General features: G+C 63.3%; 2 protein-coding genes across 2 annotated transcripts; both read left to right on the top strand.

The window, feature by feature from the left end:
- Positions 1–3714: 3714 nt before the first annotated feature.
- Positions 3715–10417, top strand: DNAAF3 (dynein axonemal assembly factor 3). Its single transcript, XM_031963506.1, has 11 exons — positions 3715–4453; positions 4583–4710; positions 5076–5169; positions 5454–5611; positions 6484–6663; positions 6928–7053; positions 7429–7551; positions 8082–8202; positions 8477–8591; positions 9303–9377; positions 9454–10417. Exons 1-11 carry the CDS (start codon positions 4369–4371, stop codon positions 10130–10132), a joined length of 1884 nt encoding a protein of 627 aa, XP_031819366.1. The 5' UTR covers positions 3715–4368; the 3' UTR covers positions 10133–10417.
- A 1650-nt stretch (positions 10418–12067) lies between these two features.
- On the top strand, positions 12068–17530 carry TNNI3 (troponin I3, cardiac type). Its single transcript, XM_031963507.1, has 8 exons — positions 12068–12191; positions 12364–12376; positions 12583–12681; positions 13747–13788; positions 13918–14049; positions 14268–14357; positions 16710–16886; positions 17367–17530. Exons 1-8 carry the CDS (start codon positions 12181–12183, stop codon positions 17448–17450), a joined length of 648 nt encoding a protein of 215 aa, XP_031819367.1. The 5' UTR covers positions 12068–12180; the 3' UTR covers positions 17451–17530.
- Positions 17531–18346: the final 816 nt, after the last annotated feature.

Below are 18346 nucleotides of genomic sequence, written 5' to 3'. Positions count from 1 at the left end.
CCCAGAGACACGTACAAACTAAACAGCACAAGCCACATATACAGGAAAAAATGGGAATGGTCTCACTATGACAGGGATCAGGAAGATTTCTTACAAAAGCTGGGGATTTAGCTGAGACTCAAAAGGAGCCAGGGAGGCCAGGGTGGAGACGAAGGACCAAAAGCTCGCACAGGGACCTCCATGCAGTTGTCAAAATATTTTTCCTGAAGCCTGAGGTTAACCAAGCATGGCCCATTTCTGCTCAAAAACTGCTTCTAGGACCAGATTCAGCATCTGAAGATGCTCTTCCCGGTCTTTCAGACCTGACTACCCAATGTTCTCCCTCCTAGGGTCTATATTTTAGCCATCCTGATTTACGTGGTCTTCCCCATGGAAGACACCATTTCCTATCTCTGACCCTATGTCCGGCTGTCTCCCATTCCCAGAATCCACTCTGTCCTCTATCCTCTGACCTCCTTTAGGACTCAGCTCATGGGCCATGCCCTATACACTCAGTGAGCTTTCCGTCTGCCCTCTGGTGCTAGCCTCTCTGCCTTCAGAAACCACCATTGGACATGTTAGTAGACGGGAAGAACTCAATTCAAATCCTGGCTCAGATGCTTACCTGGGAAAGGTCACTTTACCTTTGCGTGACTATGAAATGCAGGGGTTGGACGGAACGGTCCCTAAGGTGTCTTTTTGCTCCACGTCTCTGATTCTCCGGGGTCTCCCGCCACCCCCAGTGAGATGCCGATTCCTTTGGAGGACAGGAAATGTCTCCTTCATGTCTCTTTATGCTTAATCCTGTCAATTGGACCAGAACCAGCCTCTAGTCTGGGAACGGCTGGAGCCGAGCGGAGCAAGACAGAGGCAGGTGTGTCAGGAATCCAGTAGCAGTTTATGTCCCAGTGAGAAAAAACACAAGTGGAAGCCCCCCATCCTGAGAAGGAGGGCTCGACATGCTGAGGCTTGTGCAGTAATAATTATAATTTAATATTCTGTATTAGATTTATATCTTACATAATATACACACAGAGAGAGATAGGGTTTGACTATAACAATCATTCTTTTGCATGGATTAGCACTTCCATGACAGGCTTAATCATAGGCAATGCAGGGGTTCCTGGGTCCTGTGGGGACAATCTGGTCCAGGGTGATGGTCTCCAGTCTTCAAAGCTGTTGAGCCTTGGGTTCAGAACCGGTTAATTTGGCGGGAGCGTGAATGCAGCCATCCCTGGTTCCGTTCCGCAAGCACAGGAGTTCAGGAATCGTTAGCTGTCAGGAGCTGGGATGGAAGCTTTCCGCTGCAGCTATCACCTGCTCCTGGCTCTCAGGTCCCTGGGAAATAGGGGCAACTCCAATAAGTCTAAAGTCACAAATCCCAGTGAGCTCCTGGTGCTGGTCAAAGCAATACACTTTACCAGAGGGTGAGATCATCCTGGGTGCAATAACTTGCTATGCCGAGGTCAGGGCACAGCCTGCTTGCTGGGCCTTTGTTCTCGAAACAAGGTGTCTCCAAATATCTAGATATCATCTTGTACATAGTAGGTGCTTCATGAATCCTTGAGAGACTGGATCGAGGGAGTAGAGGCTCAAGGTTTGTGACCTCTTAGTCACTGGGGGACTGGAGAGGAAAGGGACGTCTGGGAGAATGGAAGGGATGAGAACCAAGTCCTTAGGAGGCAGGAAGACTGGAGTAGAGATGGGATTGCTTCTGTTCCATTTCAGTCAGCAAAATTTATTAAACATTTATTGATGTACCAGGCACTTTCCTAGGCACTGTGAATACAAGACAAAAATAAACCCTGCCCTGCCCCAAGAAGCCGTGTGTGTGTTAGTAGATACACTATATACACAAATAAGTGAATCCAAACTCACAACTGTAGTTAAAACCACAGCTACCATTTGCACAGCTCTTTGCAAAATGATGTACATCGAGATAAATAATTTCTTTTAGGAATTAATTTTTTGGTTAAATTTTAAGTTTTGAACCATCTCCCGCCTTCCCCCCCCCCCAATCTCCCACTAGAGAAAACCGTGCTCTGATACGGTTTATAAATATATGCAAAATCATGCTATCGATCCTTCTTTTTATTATTTCTTTCTCTGGAGGTGGGAACCATCTTCCTTTGTAGTTCATCTGAATACTCAGTTTTCTTTGAACAATATGGCTGGTACCATGCACAATGTTCTTTGGGTTCTGCTCATTTTAATCTTCATTTTCCATGCAAGTCTTACCCCGTTTTTCTGAAATCATCTGGCTCGGCCTTATAGCGCCGAGTAGTATCCCATCGTAATCACATCACAAAACTTGTTCGGCCATTCCCGGATGGTGGGGGCTCACGTGGATTTCTAGTTCTTTGCCCCCCCCCCCAAGGAGAGCTGTTAGGCATATTTTAGAAAACATAGGGTTTTTTCTTTTTTCCCTGATCACTTCGGCAAACAGATCCAGTGCTATCGCTGGGCCAAAAGGCCTAGAGTTTGATTGTCCTCTGGGCGTCATGCCAGCTTACTCTCCAAAACGGGTAAATTCACAGTCCCACGAACAGGTATCGGTGTCCCACCTTCCCCACATCCTCTCCAGTATTTGTAGTTTTCCCCTCCTATCATGTTAGCCAGGCTGGCAGGTGGGAGATGGTACCTCCAAGCTGTGTTTCTCTACTCAGTGACTGGGAGCTTTCCCACATGCCTGCACGGTTCTGATTTTTTCATCGACAAACTTCATGTCCTTCCACCATTTACTGATGAGGACGTGGCCCATGTGCTCATAGATTTGAGGAAGCCCTCCATACGTTTCCGCTTTATCTGAGAGACGCCTCAGCCCGTTTTCTGCTTTTCTTCCATCTTGGCTACGTCGCTGTTATTTGTTCGGCCCCTTTTTAGTTTAACGGAACCAGCACGTCCATTGTACATCTCCCGGCGCTCGGGGCCTCTCGTTTATCCCTGTGTGCGCCATTTGCTAGGATGCCCCCCTCGCTGAAAGGCCGCCACGGCCGGGCCGGGCCCGTCTGGGAAGCCGCTTGTGCAAGGGCGGGCGCTGGAGGGTTCCGAGGAACAGCTGGTGATGGAAAGGAGGCGGCCGCAGGGGAACCTCGGACTCCCGGGGCGACAAAGAGCCGGGGCAGGACGGGGCAGGGGCGGCGGCTGAGCGAAGGACGCATGGGGAGGGCCGGGGCGGGACGGGGCAGAGGCGGCTGAGCGAGGGATGCGCAGGGAGAACCGGGGCAGGGGCGGCGGCTGAGTAAGGGACGCACGGGGAGGGCCGGGGCAGGACGGGACGGAGGCGGCGGCTGAGCGAGGGACGCGCGGGCAGAGACGGGGCAGGAACGTGCGGCTCAGTGGGGGACGCACGGGGAGGGCCGGGGCGGGATTTGTGTGGCTCAGTGAGGGATGCGCGGGCAGAGACGGGGCAGAGGCGGCTGAGCGAGGGATGCGCGGGCAGAGCCGGGGCAGGGGCGGCGGCTCAGTGGGGGACGCACGGGGAGGGCCGGGGCGGGACGGGGCAGAGGCGGCTGAGCGAGGGATGCGCAGGGAGAACCGGGGCAGGGGCGGCGGCTGAGTAAGGGACGCACGGGGAGGGCCGGGGCGGGACGGGGCAGAGGCGGCTGAGCGAGGGACGCGCGGGCAGAGACGGGGCAGGAACGTGCGGCTCAGTGAGGGATGCGCGGGCAGAGACGGGGCAGGGGCGGCGGCTCAGTGGGGGACGCACGGGGAGGGCCGGGGCGGGACGGGGCAGAGGCGGCTGAGCGAGGGACGCGCGGGCAGAGCCGGAGACGCCACTGGGCCCGGCCTAACGCAGACCGCCTGCCGGCTTGGAGTCCGTCCTCCCCGCGCGTTAGCCTCGGCCCCTGGTTGCCCTGGGCAACGGGTCCGAGGCCTCCGGGCCCCCATTGGTCCGGCAGCTGTCAGGGCGACCAATTCCCAGCTGGCTCTGCCTTCGGAGCCCGCCCCGTAGGGCTCACCACGCGCTGCTATTGGCTCTTCCGTTGCCAGGAGCAACGGCGTCCTTTCCGTCGCTACGGGAGTTGGGGGGCCCGCTGCTCTCTCCCATTGGCCGCAAGTCGGGCTCCGCGCGCCTCCATTGACCCGTTGGTTGGAAGGGGCGGGTCCGGAGGGGAGAAGCGTCTTTGGGGGCGCAAAGGGGAGCTCGAGCCTGGCCGGAGCGCCCCGGGTGAAGGGCTGGGGAGGGGAGTTTGGGGGCGAAGGGGGGCGCACAGAAGCAAAGGCTTCCAGGGCCCGCTCCCCGGCTACCGGGGCTCAGTCTATCGGTTCCCTCTCAGTTGGAGGAGCGGGACGGCGGCGGGGCCTGAGCGGCAGGACGCGGCAGGCTCGGCCTCCTAGGAGACGCTTGGAGATCCTTGCTTAGCCTCGGAGCCGCCCCGAAGGTCGATGACGACGGTGACCGGCTCGGGGGAGGGCTTTGGCTCCGTGGCCTGGTGGGGCCTGTCCCCGGCGCTGGATCTGCAGGCGGAATGTGAGCCCCCCCCCCCCCGCCTTTCCCCGCCCCCTTCTCAGTGCCAAGAGGCCTCTGGGCGTGGAGAGGAGGCCGGGCCTGCCCGACGCATGAGGCGTGTGGTCCGACCCCCTCCCTGCCCCATCCCAGGTCCGCCCGATGCCCCCAGCCCCGGGGACCCCCAGGAACTCGACATCCTTCTCCTGGGCTCGGTGGACGCGCGGCACATCCTGCGGACCCTGGCGCAGACTCGGCGCTGGCCCCCTCGGAAGCTCAACGTGAGCGGGGCTCCCCGGGAGGCTGGGGGCTGGGGGAGGGGCGGGGGCGGGCTCTTCTACTGATGGTTTCCGTATGTCCTGCACAGAGCAGGCACCTAAAAACTATCTGGGGGCCCTGAAGTCAGGGGGCCCCGAGTTCAAATCCGGCCTCAGACGCTTACTACTTCCTGGCTGTGTGGCCCTGGGCAAGTCACTTACCCCCAACTGCCTCAGCAAAACGACGACGACAAAACAAACAACTATTTGGGGGTGCCCGCTGGGTTGAATGAAAGTCCCCAGGAGGGGGCCTGGAGCGTGGGAGGGGCCAGGGAAGGCGGCCATTCCTGATCTTGGGCTCCCCCATCTTTCCTCCTCCGGACTCCCAGTTCTTCGTCCTGGAGAACAACCTGGAGGCGGTGGCGCGCCAGATTCTCATCCTCAACCTGGCCTTCGAGCCTCCGGAGAGTATGGGCCTTCAAGGTGAGCCCGGAGGCTGCAGTCGAGCCCCCCCAACCCAGGCCGGGACCCAGGTGTCCGAAGTTCCCTGGGGGGGGGCAGGAATCCATGTTCCCGGCGCCCGCTCCTTTCCAGGACTCAGGCGTCCCAGCTCCCAACCAACGCTGCCGGGAATCCCCGCGTCCTTATCCTCAGTCCCTGCCCTGGGGCACCCAGCCGTCCCTGCTCCTAGCCTCCGGCCGGTGGGACACCCAAGCGTCTCCCTCTGGGACCCAGCGGTCCCAGCGCCCTCCCCCGCCTCCCCACAGAAAAGAGCGAGACGTTCCTGGAGCTCTGGGGCAACGGGCTCGTGCGGACCCAGGTGGCCGAGTACGTTCGCGCTCAGGCGCAGCGCATGCGCCGCCTTTTGCCCGAGCCGGAGGACCTGGCTGCTCAGCTTCCCCGGCTCAGCCTGGAAGCGCTCAAGGTTTGAGGTCGGGGACGCGCTGGGGGTGGGCAAGGGGGCGGAGCCGATGCCCGCAGGCTGGCGCGCAGCTCCCGCCCTAGGGCTGGGGGTGGGCTCGAGCGTGGGGCGGCTCCTCTCCTTTCCCTTCCCCTTAATTCTCACCCCTTCTCCCCTCCGCTGCCGAGCCGTCTTCGGGTCTGATCGCCCCCCACTCTGACCTGGCCGATGGCTTCTAAGGGGCGTCCCCGAGTCTCTGCCCTCCCCCGCTCCTCCTGCACTGGGCTCCAAAGCGCCAGTCCCGAGACCACCCGACACTCTGCTGCACGAAATCCAGGGGCTTAGCATTACCTCCAAGATCCGTTAGAAACTCCCATCGGTGATCCAGGCCCTTCGCCATTCGCCCCCACTGGCCATTGGGCTCTAGTGCTCGCCATTCCTATCCCCAACCCCGCCCCTCTTCGTTCTCCCCACTGTGGTGAGTTAGACTGGTCTTGTTCCTCCGATCCCGCCAGATCTGCCATCTGTCCTTATCTCAAGGGACGGATCTGGGGAATGGGGAGATGGAGAGCTTGTATGAGTCGGGCGTCAGGGGTCCAAGGGCAACGCGAACGATTGTGCCGGCTCTCCGAGAAATGCAGTGGATGGCTGATTGATAGAGGGGGATGGAGGCTGGAGGCTGGAGGCTGGAGGCTGGATGGATGGGGCGGGGGCATGGATGATGGATGGAGAGAAAACGGTTGTGGGGTGCCTCTTGGGGTCAGGCTTGGGGAGGAACAGAGAAGACCAGCATCAGCCCCTGGAAGGAGCCTCCTTCCAGCTCCACTTCTTGTCCCGCCCCTCCCGCCATGTGGCAGAGGCGGTCTCCCATCGCCCCCCTCTCTTTCGGTTCTCAGTACCGGGAGCGGGATTCCTTGGAGGCCGTGTTCACCTTCTGGGCGGCCTCCGAGGCCAAGGCCTCCTTCCCCCTGAGCCGCTTGTGGGATGCTCGACTCCGCGGTTACCTGGGCTCCCGCTACGACGCCCGAATCGGGGTCAGCGACTGGGACTTGCACATGAAGCTGCATGAACGAGGGGTGAGCGCGCCTGGACTGCGGAGGTCCCTGGGAGGCTTGTGGGAGAGAAAACTACCGTTTCCAGGGGCTGCAGGGGAGTGTTGTTGGAAGCCCCCCCCCCCCCCCGCTTCTCCCGGGTGATGCTGGGAAATGTAGTTTTAGGCGCCTCTGCATGGGGGCCTCCGGCAGCCAAAGGGTGGAGATTGGGACACTGATGGCCTGAAGAAGTGGGAAGGTCAAAGGGTGGGGAGGATGGCCGGGTCCTTGAGCTCCTCTGTCTCTCAGGCCCGGGTCATCAACAGCCGAGAGTTTCGTCGCTGGCGGGAAACCAGCGTGGCCTTCGAGATTCGGGATGCTTCGGCCTATCAGCTCCCGAACCGGACGCTAGCGTCAGGACGCCTGATGAGCCATGTGCGTGCTCTGGGCTCCCTGCCCGTTTCCCAGCTGCTGGGGGTGCAGACTTATCTCCCAAGGGGTCCCGGTCGCCCCTAATCCCTCCTAGCCCTTGGTAACCCAGTAATGGAGCCGCCACCTCAGGGGACAGTGGGAGTCTAACCTTAAGTCTGCACCTCAGGAAAGTTCTGGTTTCTGCCCACTTTGTCAGGGCTGCTGGGGAATTCTGGTCTGCCCACTCCCTCACCCTGTATTGCAGGAGATCTGGGTCCCCAGGGTCCCAGCAGCCCCCCTTCCAAGCTTCTGACATTTGCGGGCTCGAGTGCCCCTTTGTCGGTCTCCTGGGGGTCCCAGATGCCCACAAGTTGATCCATGTCTCTGCCCCAACCTCAGCGAGGGGAGCGCGTGGCTGTGCGAGGCTACTGGGGGGACGTGGCTACGGGGCCGTTCGTGGCCTTTGGCATCGAGTCCGACGATGAGAGCATCCTGAAGAGCTGCAACGGAACCCCTGTGAAGGTGCCCAGGGAGCCCCGTCCCTCGGCCTTCTCCCTTCCACCTCCTGGCCTTCTCCCTTCCACCTCCTGGCCTTCTCCCTTCCACCTCCCGGCCTTCTCCCTTCCACCCCCCGGCCTTCTCCCTTCCACCCCCCGGCCTTCTCCCTTCCACCCCCCGGCCTTCTCCCTTCCTCTTGCTCCTTCCCGGGCCGTGGCCTGGTCCGACTCTGGCCGCCCTGACTCTCCACCTCTGTGGCCGCGATTCTCTGTCTCCTTGGCTCCCCCTCAGTGTTTCCATCCCTGGTCCTCAGCGTCTCTGGCTTTCCCCCTTTCGCTTTGCCTTCGGGATTGTCCCTCGGCCTCCGGTTTCCCGCTCCGAGTGTCTCTTCAGTTTCCTCCGGGAAGACTTCGGGTCCCATTTCCATCTATATCACTCTTTTCCCCAAGTCTGCCCCTTCTGGGCCTCTTCCCCCCTCCCCCCAACCGCTCCACTCCACAGCTCCGCCCATTTCTCTAGGCTCCGCCCACATGTCCTGCTCGTCCCTCCCACAGTGCGCTGGTGAGATCTCCCTGCACAACGTGACCTCGCTGTTTCGAAGCCTAGTGGCTGCGGAGGAGGAGGGGTCTGGGGCCGAGCCTGAGACCGAGGCGGAGGGCGGGGCCCCAGAGTCCGGTGAGCGGGGAAGGGAGGCTCCCAACTTTCCTCCTGAGTCCCAGCCGCTCCCTCTCCCCGCCTCAGGGCTCTTTGAGACCATCTGGATTCCCAGAGGGGAAACTGAGGCCAGTAGGAGGGGGATAGGAGTCCTGCCGAGGGCAAGGGGGCGCCCGGGAGGAGCTTGTGCTTGTGTGTAACAGGCGGGGCAGGAAAGTCAGCTCCGGGCCCTCCTTCTCTGCCGCTGCCTGGCACTGAGTGCCCCTCTCTCTCTCCCGGTCTCCTTCGCCTTCAGACCCGGCGGGCTCCAGACCTTTCCGGGTGCATTTCCTGCCCCTGGGGGCCGCCCCGACCCTGCACCACCGAAAGCGCTACAGCAGCCGCTTCCACCTTCTCTACGTGTCCTGCGGGTAACTGAGGGCGTGCCCCTGGCCCAGGTCGCCTCAGGGGTCCGGGGGCAGTCCTAAGTCCCCAAGTTCCTCCCCCGCTCAAGCTGCCTCTTTTCCTTCAGGGTCTCAGGCGTCCTGAACCCCTTTCCCCTCCTTCTACCAGAAGGAATCTTGATCCTTCTCCCTGAGACCCAGGCGTCCTGACATCCAGGCCTCTCCTCCTTAGAGACTCGGGAATTTTGAGCCCCCAGTTTTTTGTTCAGGGACTCGGGAGTAAACCAACCCCTTCCTCTCAGGGATTGCATCATCCCCATTTCTAACTCCTCCATAAGAGACAGGAGCAGATTCCCAGCCCTCTTCTCCAGGAAAGGGGGGGGCATCTTGTTTCAGTCCCTCCTCCCTCAGAGACATAAGAACTCTGATCCCCTGCCCTCTCCTGCCGATGGCCCGGGAGCACTGTTCCGTGGCCCTCTCCTGCAGGAGAACGGATCCTCCCAGAGACTCCGGGAGCACTGATTCCCCACCTCCCCGTCCTCCCGCGGGACCGAAGAGCTCTGTCCTTTCCTTCCCGGGACCCCAGGAGTCCCGACTCCCCAGACCTCTGCCCCAGTGACCCAAGTGCAGGTGTTCAGCCCTTCATGCCCCAGGGATCCCGAACAAAAATGGCCTCCCCCCCCAAGGGATCTGGGAACACCATTCTCCTGCTCTCTAATCCTGGCTTCCTCCCTGCAGGATGGTCCATCAGCTGAGCCCGGAGCTCGGGGCCTGCTTGGCTCCCGGGGGACGCTTGATTGTGGAACTGGCCAGGTGAGCGCTGTCCGCCCGGCCCGGGTGCTGAAGGTGTGGGGCCTCTGGGAGCCCTGACTTTCCCATCCGTCCGTAGGTACCTTGTGGATCTGCGGCCTAACCAGCTGGAGAGTTTCTGTGATCGGGTCCGAGAGCTGGCTGAGGCTGCTGGCTTCGCACCGGAGTCCCACGAGGGTCCCCCCGAAACCTTCGCGCGCTTCTCTCGGAAGCCCCAGCCAGAAGGGGAGGTCCCGAGTGTCTGTCAGAAGGCCAAAGCCCCGCCCCTTGAGGAGACTAACGCAGAGATTTTAACCCCGCCCCCTGATCCTCAAGAGCCCGCCCCCTCTGAAATTCAGAGCTCATCCCAGGCTGAAGCTCCTGGAGCACTGACCCCGCCTCCTAAGGCTTCTGAGCCCGCCCCCTCTGAAATTCAGAGCCCATCCTCCCAAGCTGATCCTCCTGCAGCACTGACCCCGCCTCCTGGGGCCTCTGAACCCTCCCTCTCTGAAATTCAGAGCCCCTCTTCAAATGCTGATGCTCCTGGAGCACTGACCCCGCCTCCTGGGGCCTCTGAACACTCCCCCTCTGAAATTCTGAGCCCCTCTTCCAGTGCTGATGCTCCTGGAGCACTGACCCCGCCTCCTGGAGCCTGTGAGCCCGCCCCTTCTGAAATTCTGAGCCCCTCTTCCAATGCTGATGCTTCTGGAGCACTGACCCCGCCTCCTAAGGCCTCTGAGCCCGCCCCCTCTGAAATTCAGCCCCTCTTCCAATGCTGATGCTCCTGGAGCACTGACCCCGCCTCCTGGGGCCTCTGAACACTCCCCCTCTGAAATTCTGAGCCCCTCTTCCAGTGCTGATGCTCCTGGAGCACTGACCCCGCCTCCTGGAGCCTGTGAGCCCGCCCCTTCTGAAATTCTGAGCCCCTCTTCCAATGCTGATGCTTCTGGAGCACTGACCCCGCCTCCTAAGGCTTCTGAGCCCGCCCCCTCTGAAATTCAGAGCCCATCCTCCCAAGCTGATCCTCCTGCAGCACTGACCCCGCCTCCTGGGGCCTCTGAACCCTCCCTTCGAAATTCAGGCCCCTTCCAATGCTGATGCCCTGGAGCTGACCCCCTCCTGGGGCCTCGAACCCCCTCTGAAATTCTGAGCCCCTCTTCCAGTGCTGATGCTCCTGGGCCTGACCCGCCTCCTGGGCCTGTGGGCCCCTTCTGAAATTCTGGGCCCTCTTCCAATGCTATGCTTTGGAGCACTACCCCCTCCTGGGGCCTCTGGCCCGCCCCCTGAAACAGAACCCCTCTTCCAGTGCTGATGCTCCTGGACTAGCCTCCTAAGGCCCGGGCCCCCTCTAAATTCTGAGCCCCCTCTTAATTGGTGCTTCTGGAGCACTGACCCCGCCTCCTAGGGCCTCTGAGCCCGCCCCCTCTGGAATTCAGAGACCATCCTCCCAGGCTGATCCTTCTGGAGCACTGACCCCGCCTACTAGGGGCTCTGACCCCGCCCCCTCTGAAATTCTGAGCCCATCCTCCCAAGCTGATGCTCCTGGAGCACTGACCCCGCCTCCTGGGGCCTGTGAGCCCGCCCCCTCTGAAATTCAGAACCCCTCTTCCAGTGCTGATGCTCCTGGAGCACTGACCCCGCCTCCTGGGGCCTCTGAGCCCGCTCCCTATGGCATTCTTAGACCAGCCACTAGCCCAGATGTAGGGGCCATGAGGGACCCGCGCCTCGGCCATGTGACTCCCCCCTCAAAGACTCTGAGCCTGCCCACAGATGCGGAGCTAGGGCCTTCTGGAATTTGGGCCCCGCCCCCTGGGCACTCCGCCCCCACCCTCCCGGGCACTCTGGGACCTGCCAAGGGTCCTGATGATCTTGGAATGCCCTCTGGGGAATCCGGTGCCCCTTCTTCCCCAAGACTGACCCCACCTTCGGCATTTCCGAACCCTTCCCCCAACGACTCTGGCTCCAGATCCCGAGGCTCAGGTGACCCTGACGTCGCCGCCAAATTCTAGAGGGGTCCCCTCGGTCCCCGAATTCTCCAGTTTCTCCTAGGCCCCTGCCCCTCCCCCACCCCACGACTATCTTGGCCCCAAGATTCTGTTCGCGTCCCCCTGGATTTCTGGGGCCCGGAGTCCCCTGTGCGTCCCAGGGAGTCGGAACTTGTTAGAATAAAGAATCAGACCCCATCATCAGTCTGTGATCTGGGAGAGAGTGCGGCACGTCGCCACCGCCTTAAGGGACAGGGGTGTCAGGACTCCTGGGTCCCCAAGAACAATGGCTCGGGCTCAGGACGCTTCCCGAGGGCGGAGGGTCTGGGTCCTCTGGTCTTTGAGAGGAATGGGCTAGAGAGCAGCCGCGTGGGCTTCGGAGACGTGAATAGGCTGGGGTTCCAGGGACCTCGGTTCTGGAATCAAGCCGGGGAGGTCCCCAGGGAGAAGGGGCTGGGGACTAGGAAACAGGTGCCGCCGAGGAAGAGACTCGGCTCCCCGATGGGAGGGGGAAAGGTGCCTGCATTGTTGAGGGACTAGGGGAGGCCCCTTAGGGTGGCCGAGAACTTTCTGAGGCCCCCAGAGAGAGGGCCTCTGGGTCCCTGAGGGAGGAGGGGCTGGCCGGCCGGATTGTTGGCTCCCTGGGGCCCTGAGGGAGGGACCTGCCAGACACGGGGCATCTCCCGCCCCCTCCGCGCCCCCTTATCTCCCCCGCGGTAGTATATTTAGCCTCCGCTCGGCTTTTGTCACACACTGTCCCCGGAGGAGCCCGAAGAGAGCGGAGGCTAGCGGACCTCGGCCCCCCAAGGTCACCCCGGAGACTCGTCCGGGCCCCTAACAACATGGCGGACGAGTGAGTGCCGTCTGGGTGACACGGACGCTTGGGTCCCTGGAGGGCGGGAATCGAGACCAACGTCCCTGTGTGGGGATCAGTTTGTCCTGGTTTGTCCTAGGTCTGAGAGGGTAGGGAGGAGGCCCGGTGGGTGCCCACCGCCGGTCCAGTAACCCCCCCCTTCTCTCTGCAGGAGCAGCGACACGGTGAGAGAAGGGAACGGGGCCTCTGAGCTGGGGACAGGGACTCCTGGATCCTTGAAGAGGGGCCGGGATGGGACGAGGACACGGGGTCCTCAGGATGGGGGGTGGAGGCTTGGAGGCCCGGGCAGGGGGGGCGGGGCTCTGGGTTTCCTAGGAGAGAGCCCCTGTGGTCGGGGCCTCCGAGGCCGGCTGACCCGGGTCCTCTGTAGTTACCGGCGTCACTGCCCGCACCCAGTCCAGCGGCCCCCCCAGTGCGCCGCCGCTCCTCTGTCAACTACCGGGCCTATGCCACCGAGCCGCACGCCAAGGTGAGAGGCCGGCCCCTGGGGGCAGGGCGCCAGCTTTTGGTGGGGGTGGGGCGGCACCTGGGCCCCGGGGACCCAGCCCTTTGGGGAGAATTCTGGGACATTCTCCCTTGGGCTCCTGACCCCGCCCCCAGAAGAGATTCGTCCCTTGAATTCTGATCCTGCCCCATAACGCTAGCCCCACCCCTGGGTTCTGGTTTTACCCCACGACGCTAGCTCCACCCCTTGGGCTCTGGCCCCGCCCCATAATGCTAGCCCCACCCCTTGGGCTCCTGACCCCGCCCCCAGAAGAGATTCGTCCCTTGAATTCTGATCCTGCCCCATAACGCTAGCCCCACCCCTGGGTTCTGGTTTTACCCCATGACGCTAGCTCCACCCCTTGGGCTCTGGCCACGCCCCGTAATGCTAGCTCCACCCCTTGGGCTCTGGCCACGCCCTATAATGCTAGCCCCACCCCTGGGTTCTGGCCCCGCCCATGACGCTAGCTCCCCCCCTTGGGCTCTGGCCCCGCCCCGTAACGCTAGCCCCACCCCTTGGGTTCTGGCCCCGCCCCGTGACGCTAGCCCCACCCCTTGGGTTCTGGCCCCGCCCCGTGACGCTAGCCCCACCCCTTGGGCTCTGGCCCCGCCCATGACGCTAGCTCCTCCCCTTGGGCTCTGGCCCCGCCCCATAACGCTAGCCCCACCCCTTGGGTTCTGGCCCCGCCCCGTGACGCTAGCCCCACCCCTTGGGCTCTGGCCCCGCCCATGACGCTAGCTCCTCCCCTTGGGCTCTGGCCACGCCCCGTGACGCTAGCCCCACCCCTTGGGTTCTGGCCCCGCCCCGTGACGCTAGCCCCACCCCTTGGGCTCTGGCCCCGCCCCGTGACGCTAGCTCCACCCCTTGGGCTCTGGCTCCGCCCCAAATTCTAACTGTCCCCCAGGATTCTGTCCTTTCTCTACCCCCACTTCCCTCCCTACCCCCTCTCCCCCGTCCCCCCCTTCCCCACCCCCCACCCCTGACCCAAGCCCTTCCCAGGTCCGCTTTCTCTCCGCTCCCCATCCTGACCGCGGGCTTTTCCTCCCGCAGAAAAAGTCCAAGATCTCGGCTTCTCGGAAGCTGCAGCTGAAGGTGAGGGTGGGGCCGGGAGCGGCCGTGCGGGTCCGTGGGGAGCCTGGGGCCCGAGAGCGGGCGCGGGGCCGCGCGCCGGGGCCTCCCTGGGCGCCGCTTGGCCCACGCCGCCGCTCGCCTTCCTCGCAGACCCTGATGCTGCAGAAAGCCAAGCAGGAGCTGGAGCGTGAGGGCGACGATCGGAGCGGGGAGAAGGGCCGCGTGCTCGGGGAGCGCTGCGCTCCCGTGGAGCTGGCCGGGCTCGGGGTCGCCGAGCTGCAGGTGCCGGGGGCCGCGGGGGTCCTGGCTCCCCCTCCCACGGCCCATCAGCGGCTTCCGGCCCCTCAGAGACCCGGGTGTCCTCTATCCTCCCCCCTCCCCCCTCTTCCCCTCCCCCCTCTCCCCCTCCCCCCTCTTCCCCTCCCCCCTCTCCCCCCAGGGTGCCCGGCATCGGGCTCCCCACGATGTCCCTTAGGGAACCAGGCCTCCCCCCCCCCCAGGAGCTGTGCCGGGAGCTGCACGCCAGGGTGGACAAGGTGGACGAAGAGAGATACGATCTGGAGGCCAAAGTGACCAAGAATGTCACCGAGGTAGAAAGCTGGGGGCCCCTGGCCTGGGCTCGGGGCTGGGGGGGGGGGGCTGGGGGCTCAGGGGCCTCAGGCTCGGGGGCTCAGGCTCGGGGGCTCAGCATCAGCAAAAGGAGGCGCCTAGAGAACCTGTGGCTCCTGGGTTACAGGGCAAGAAGCCCGGGGCGTCTCTGAGCTCCCTCTGGCTCCAAGCCCCGCTCCTCTGACATGGGGTCATTCCGAGACCGGAACCTGTCTGAGGGCAGGGCCCACTCAGTCCCAGGGGCTGTGACCCGCCCACGCAGGGGCGCCTCTGCTTTGCTGGCTTTGTATTCTCCACATCCCACACCAGACGAAGCCTTTCTCCAGAGAAAAGGCTTCTGGGAGCCAGACTGGCTGCCTTCCAGGTGCCCCAAAGAGTCTCCCCGACGCTTCCTGCCGCCCCCTCCTCAGCACCTCTGCAGTGAGAAGCCCTCGCGCCCAGGGTGCCCTGAGCCTCGCATCTCCCGCCGGGCACAGCGCGACCCTGATGGGAGGCAGCCAGGGGCATGAGCGGAGCTGGGCATCTTCCACCTGCGCAGCCTCCTGCGCCAACCCAAACTCCCCGGGGGCCTCCCAGGGTCCTTCACTCGATGGGGAGTGATTGGTCACACCCTTCCCATCCCGGTGACTCTCCACCCTCGCAGATGACGACCCAAACGTGCCCCCATCACCCCCCCAACTTCCCATCACCCCCCACTCTCCCTCCCCAAAGTCCCCAGGCTCTGTGCCCTCTGGGAAGCCTGTTCCATTAACAACCTTCAGCTTCATCTATTCCTCTCCTCCTCCTCCCATGTACTCCCCCCTTCCAAAAGCTGTAGACGGACCCTCCTTGCCCCCCCTTCCCTCACTGGTCCAGGCTCCCCCCTGCTGCTTCCAGAGCCCCCCTTCCTCCAGCGCTCAGTAGCCTCTGCCCCTCACAGCTCCTCCCCAGTCACAGTCCTGGAGCCGTGTCTCCCCTCCCTCCCTCCATGTGTTTGGTCCCTGGTTCCCAACATTTCTCTCCTCCCCAACTCCTGCCCTCATCGGGGGAGACACAGCCCCTCCCCCAGGTATCCCAAACCATCTGTCCTTCCCCCTGCTGCTTCCCATGAGCTCCTCGGCCTCACCCTCAGCCCCAGATAAACGGAGCATCCCCGGGCTCAGTACTGCCGACCCCCCTCGGGGAGCCACAGTCTGGTGTCATTCACCGCTCACCCGGACCTCCATTTCTTAGCCTCCCAGGCCTCTCTCTGCCCCTGCCCCTCTCCCCTCTTCTCCCCACGTGACTCTGGGGGAACTAATTCAACTCCACTTTAGAGCTGCCGGGGAGCCTGTTCCCCCCGGCCCTCCCCCGCTGCCCAGCCCTCCCCCACTGCCCGGCCCTCCCCCGCTGCCCGGCCCTCCCCTGCTGCCCGGCCTTCCCCGCTGCCCGGCCCTCCCCGCTGCCCGGCCCTCCCCCGCTGCCCGGCCCTCCCCCGCTGCCCGGCCCTCCCCCGCTGCCCGGCCCTTCCTGCTGCCCGGCCCTCCCCTGCTGCCCGGCCCTCCCCGCTGCCCGGCCGTCCCCGCTGCCCGACCCTCCCCGCTGCCCGGCCCTCCCCGCTGCCCGGCCCTCCCCTGCTGCCCGGCCCTCCCCACTGCCTGGCCCTCCCCGCTGCCCGGCCCTCCCCCGCTGCCCGGCCCTCCCCACTGCCCTTCAAAGTTTACTTGCCAGGCGCGGTGCTAAGTACAGGAAATGCAGAGGAGGCAAAGCTGGCTTCTGCCCTCAAGGAGACCCCGGTCTGACGGCCGAGCCGGGCACAAGCAGCTTTGTGCGGAGGAGCCCGAGCGGAGAAATGGGCGGCAGTCCCAGAGGGAAGGAGGCCCAGGAGGGGCTTCCTGGGGAAGGCCGGGACCTGCGGGAAGCCGGGAGCAGGAGCAGGTTCCGGGCAGGGAGGCAGCGGGGAACGTGGGGTGTGGAGAGCGCCGGGAGCTGGGCTCACTAACATTTAGGAAAATAGAAGAATGTTTAAGTTTACAAAGGGCATCTCCCATGACAAGCCTGCCCGGAGCTTGGCCGAGGGCTGGCTTTGGGACACAGGGGAAAGTGAGTCTCAGTAAGATGGAGGGACAAGACTGAGACCTGGGAGAGCCCTTAGACGTTCCCTGGTCCAACCCCATCCGTTTTACAGATGAGGAAACTGAGGCTCAAAGAAGGAACTTGCTCCAGGTCCCGGCTAGGAGCAAAGCATGGACCCGAGCCCAGATGCTGTGATGGGCGTGGAGCCCTCCCGCTCTGGGGGCTCTGTGGCCCAGGGGGTTGGGGCATGGGGGCGGCCGGGGCAGGAATCCACGTCTGCCCCCTTCCCCCGCCCCCAGATTGCCGATCTGACCCAGAAGATCTTTGACCTGCGGGGCAAGTTTAAGCGGCCCACGCTGCGGAGGGTGCGGATCTCAGCGGACGCCATGATGCAGGCCCTGCTGGGCGCCCGGGCCAAAGAGTCCCTGGACCTCAGAGCTCACCTCAAGCAAGTGAAGAAGGATGACACGGAGAAGGTGAGACCCAGTGTGGGGACGGCCTCCTTCAGCCCCTCGTCCGCCCTCCCCCCGAGCCTCTGGAACAGGCCAAGTGCCGCGCTGACCCCGGGGACACGGAGCCTCCGCTCGCCCGGAGATCCCCGCAGAGCTGGGCAGCTGGGCCCGGAGGAGAGCGAGGACCCAGCAGCTCGGGGAGCTGGGAGCCGGGAGCTCAGGGCTGGGAGATGGGGGAGAGGAGCCGGGAGATGAGCCAGGAGCAGGGCTGCCATCCCTGGGAAGGAGGGGAGCTTTTTGGATGTGAGCCCCCAGCTCCGAGGGGGGGCTGGCCGGGAAGCAGGGGGGAGCAGGCAGGGAAGCGGGGCAGGGGGGCTGGCCGGGAAGTGGGGCGGGGGGGCTGGCCAGGAAGTGGGGTGCCGGGGGCAGGCGATGATGCAGTCCCGGCACGTGGGGGACAAAGAGCCGGGGAGTGATTTTCTGAGCGTGGCCGCCTCCCCGCAGGAGAGCCGAGAGGTGGGAGACTGGAGGAAGAACATCGATGCCCTGAGCGGGATGGAAGGCCGGAAGAAGAAGTTCGAAGGCTGACAGGCGGGCGGCAGCCTCCCTCTGACAAACCTGGGCCCGCGCCCAGCCTTGAATAAATTTCTCTCTGAGTCTGGCTCGGCGAGGGTTTGTCTGAGGAAGTCTCTGGGAGTCAGAGGTGGGGGAGCCGGGCACGAAGCTCCAGGTGCCCCCGGGAGGGTCAAAGCCCCCTCGGGCCTCGGTGTCTGATCCGGAAAACAGATGAAGAAACCACAATCTCGGGTCCCTCGGGTCCGATAGGCTCCTTTATTGGCCTTGTGATCTCGGTCAAGCCCGTTCCTTTCCAGTCTCTGAGCCTCAGTTTATCCACCTGTGAAATGAGGATTGCCCCCAGTGACCTCTGGCGATCCTCCCAGCTTGTCTTGTCGGTCACTGGGAGATCTGCGAGTAACCCCCATCCTGGAGCTCTTTACTTGCCTGAGGGAGGGCCTGGGGCTATCGGCGACTCCAAAGAGCGAAGGTGGGGAGCTGGTGGGCGCCAGACTCCGAGCTGATCCAGACCCCGAAGTGTGGCCGCTCCTGCCCTGTTCCCCTAGATCCCGGGAGGGTTCGTAGGTCGGTACAGAATGGGGGCGAGGGGCCGGCACAGAGGAACAGAGCCGGGAGGTCCCCAGGGAGCGAAGAGGAAGGCCACTCCTGGCAAAGGCTGGGAGGGGGCACTCGCACGAAGGCTTGGGAGGGGCAACCTGGTCAGTCAGTGAAAGGCCGCGCAGGTCCCGGGAGCCGCTGACCAGAGGTCACCCAGCACTGTGTCCGTCTGGCCGGCAGCTAGGCAGACATGGCTCTCCTGGCCCGAACTCCGTGATCCCGGTTCGGTCTCGGGGCAGAGTGAGCCCTGATCTGGCCAGAGGAGGGTCCGGGTCCCGATCCCGGCCCTGCGCCTCCTCCCGGGGGGGCCG

Source organism: Sarcophilus harrisii, chromosome 3 (assembly GCF_902635505.1).
Source record: "Sarcophilus harrisii chromosome 3, mSarHar1.11, whole genome shotgun sequence".
Classification (NCBI taxonomy): domain Eukaryota; kingdom Metazoa; phylum Chordata; class Mammalia; order Dasyuromorphia; family Dasyuridae; genus Sarcophilus; species Sarcophilus harrisii.
Note: the sequence above shows the minus strand (reverse complement) of the source record. Positions and strands in the feature narration are given on the sequence as shown.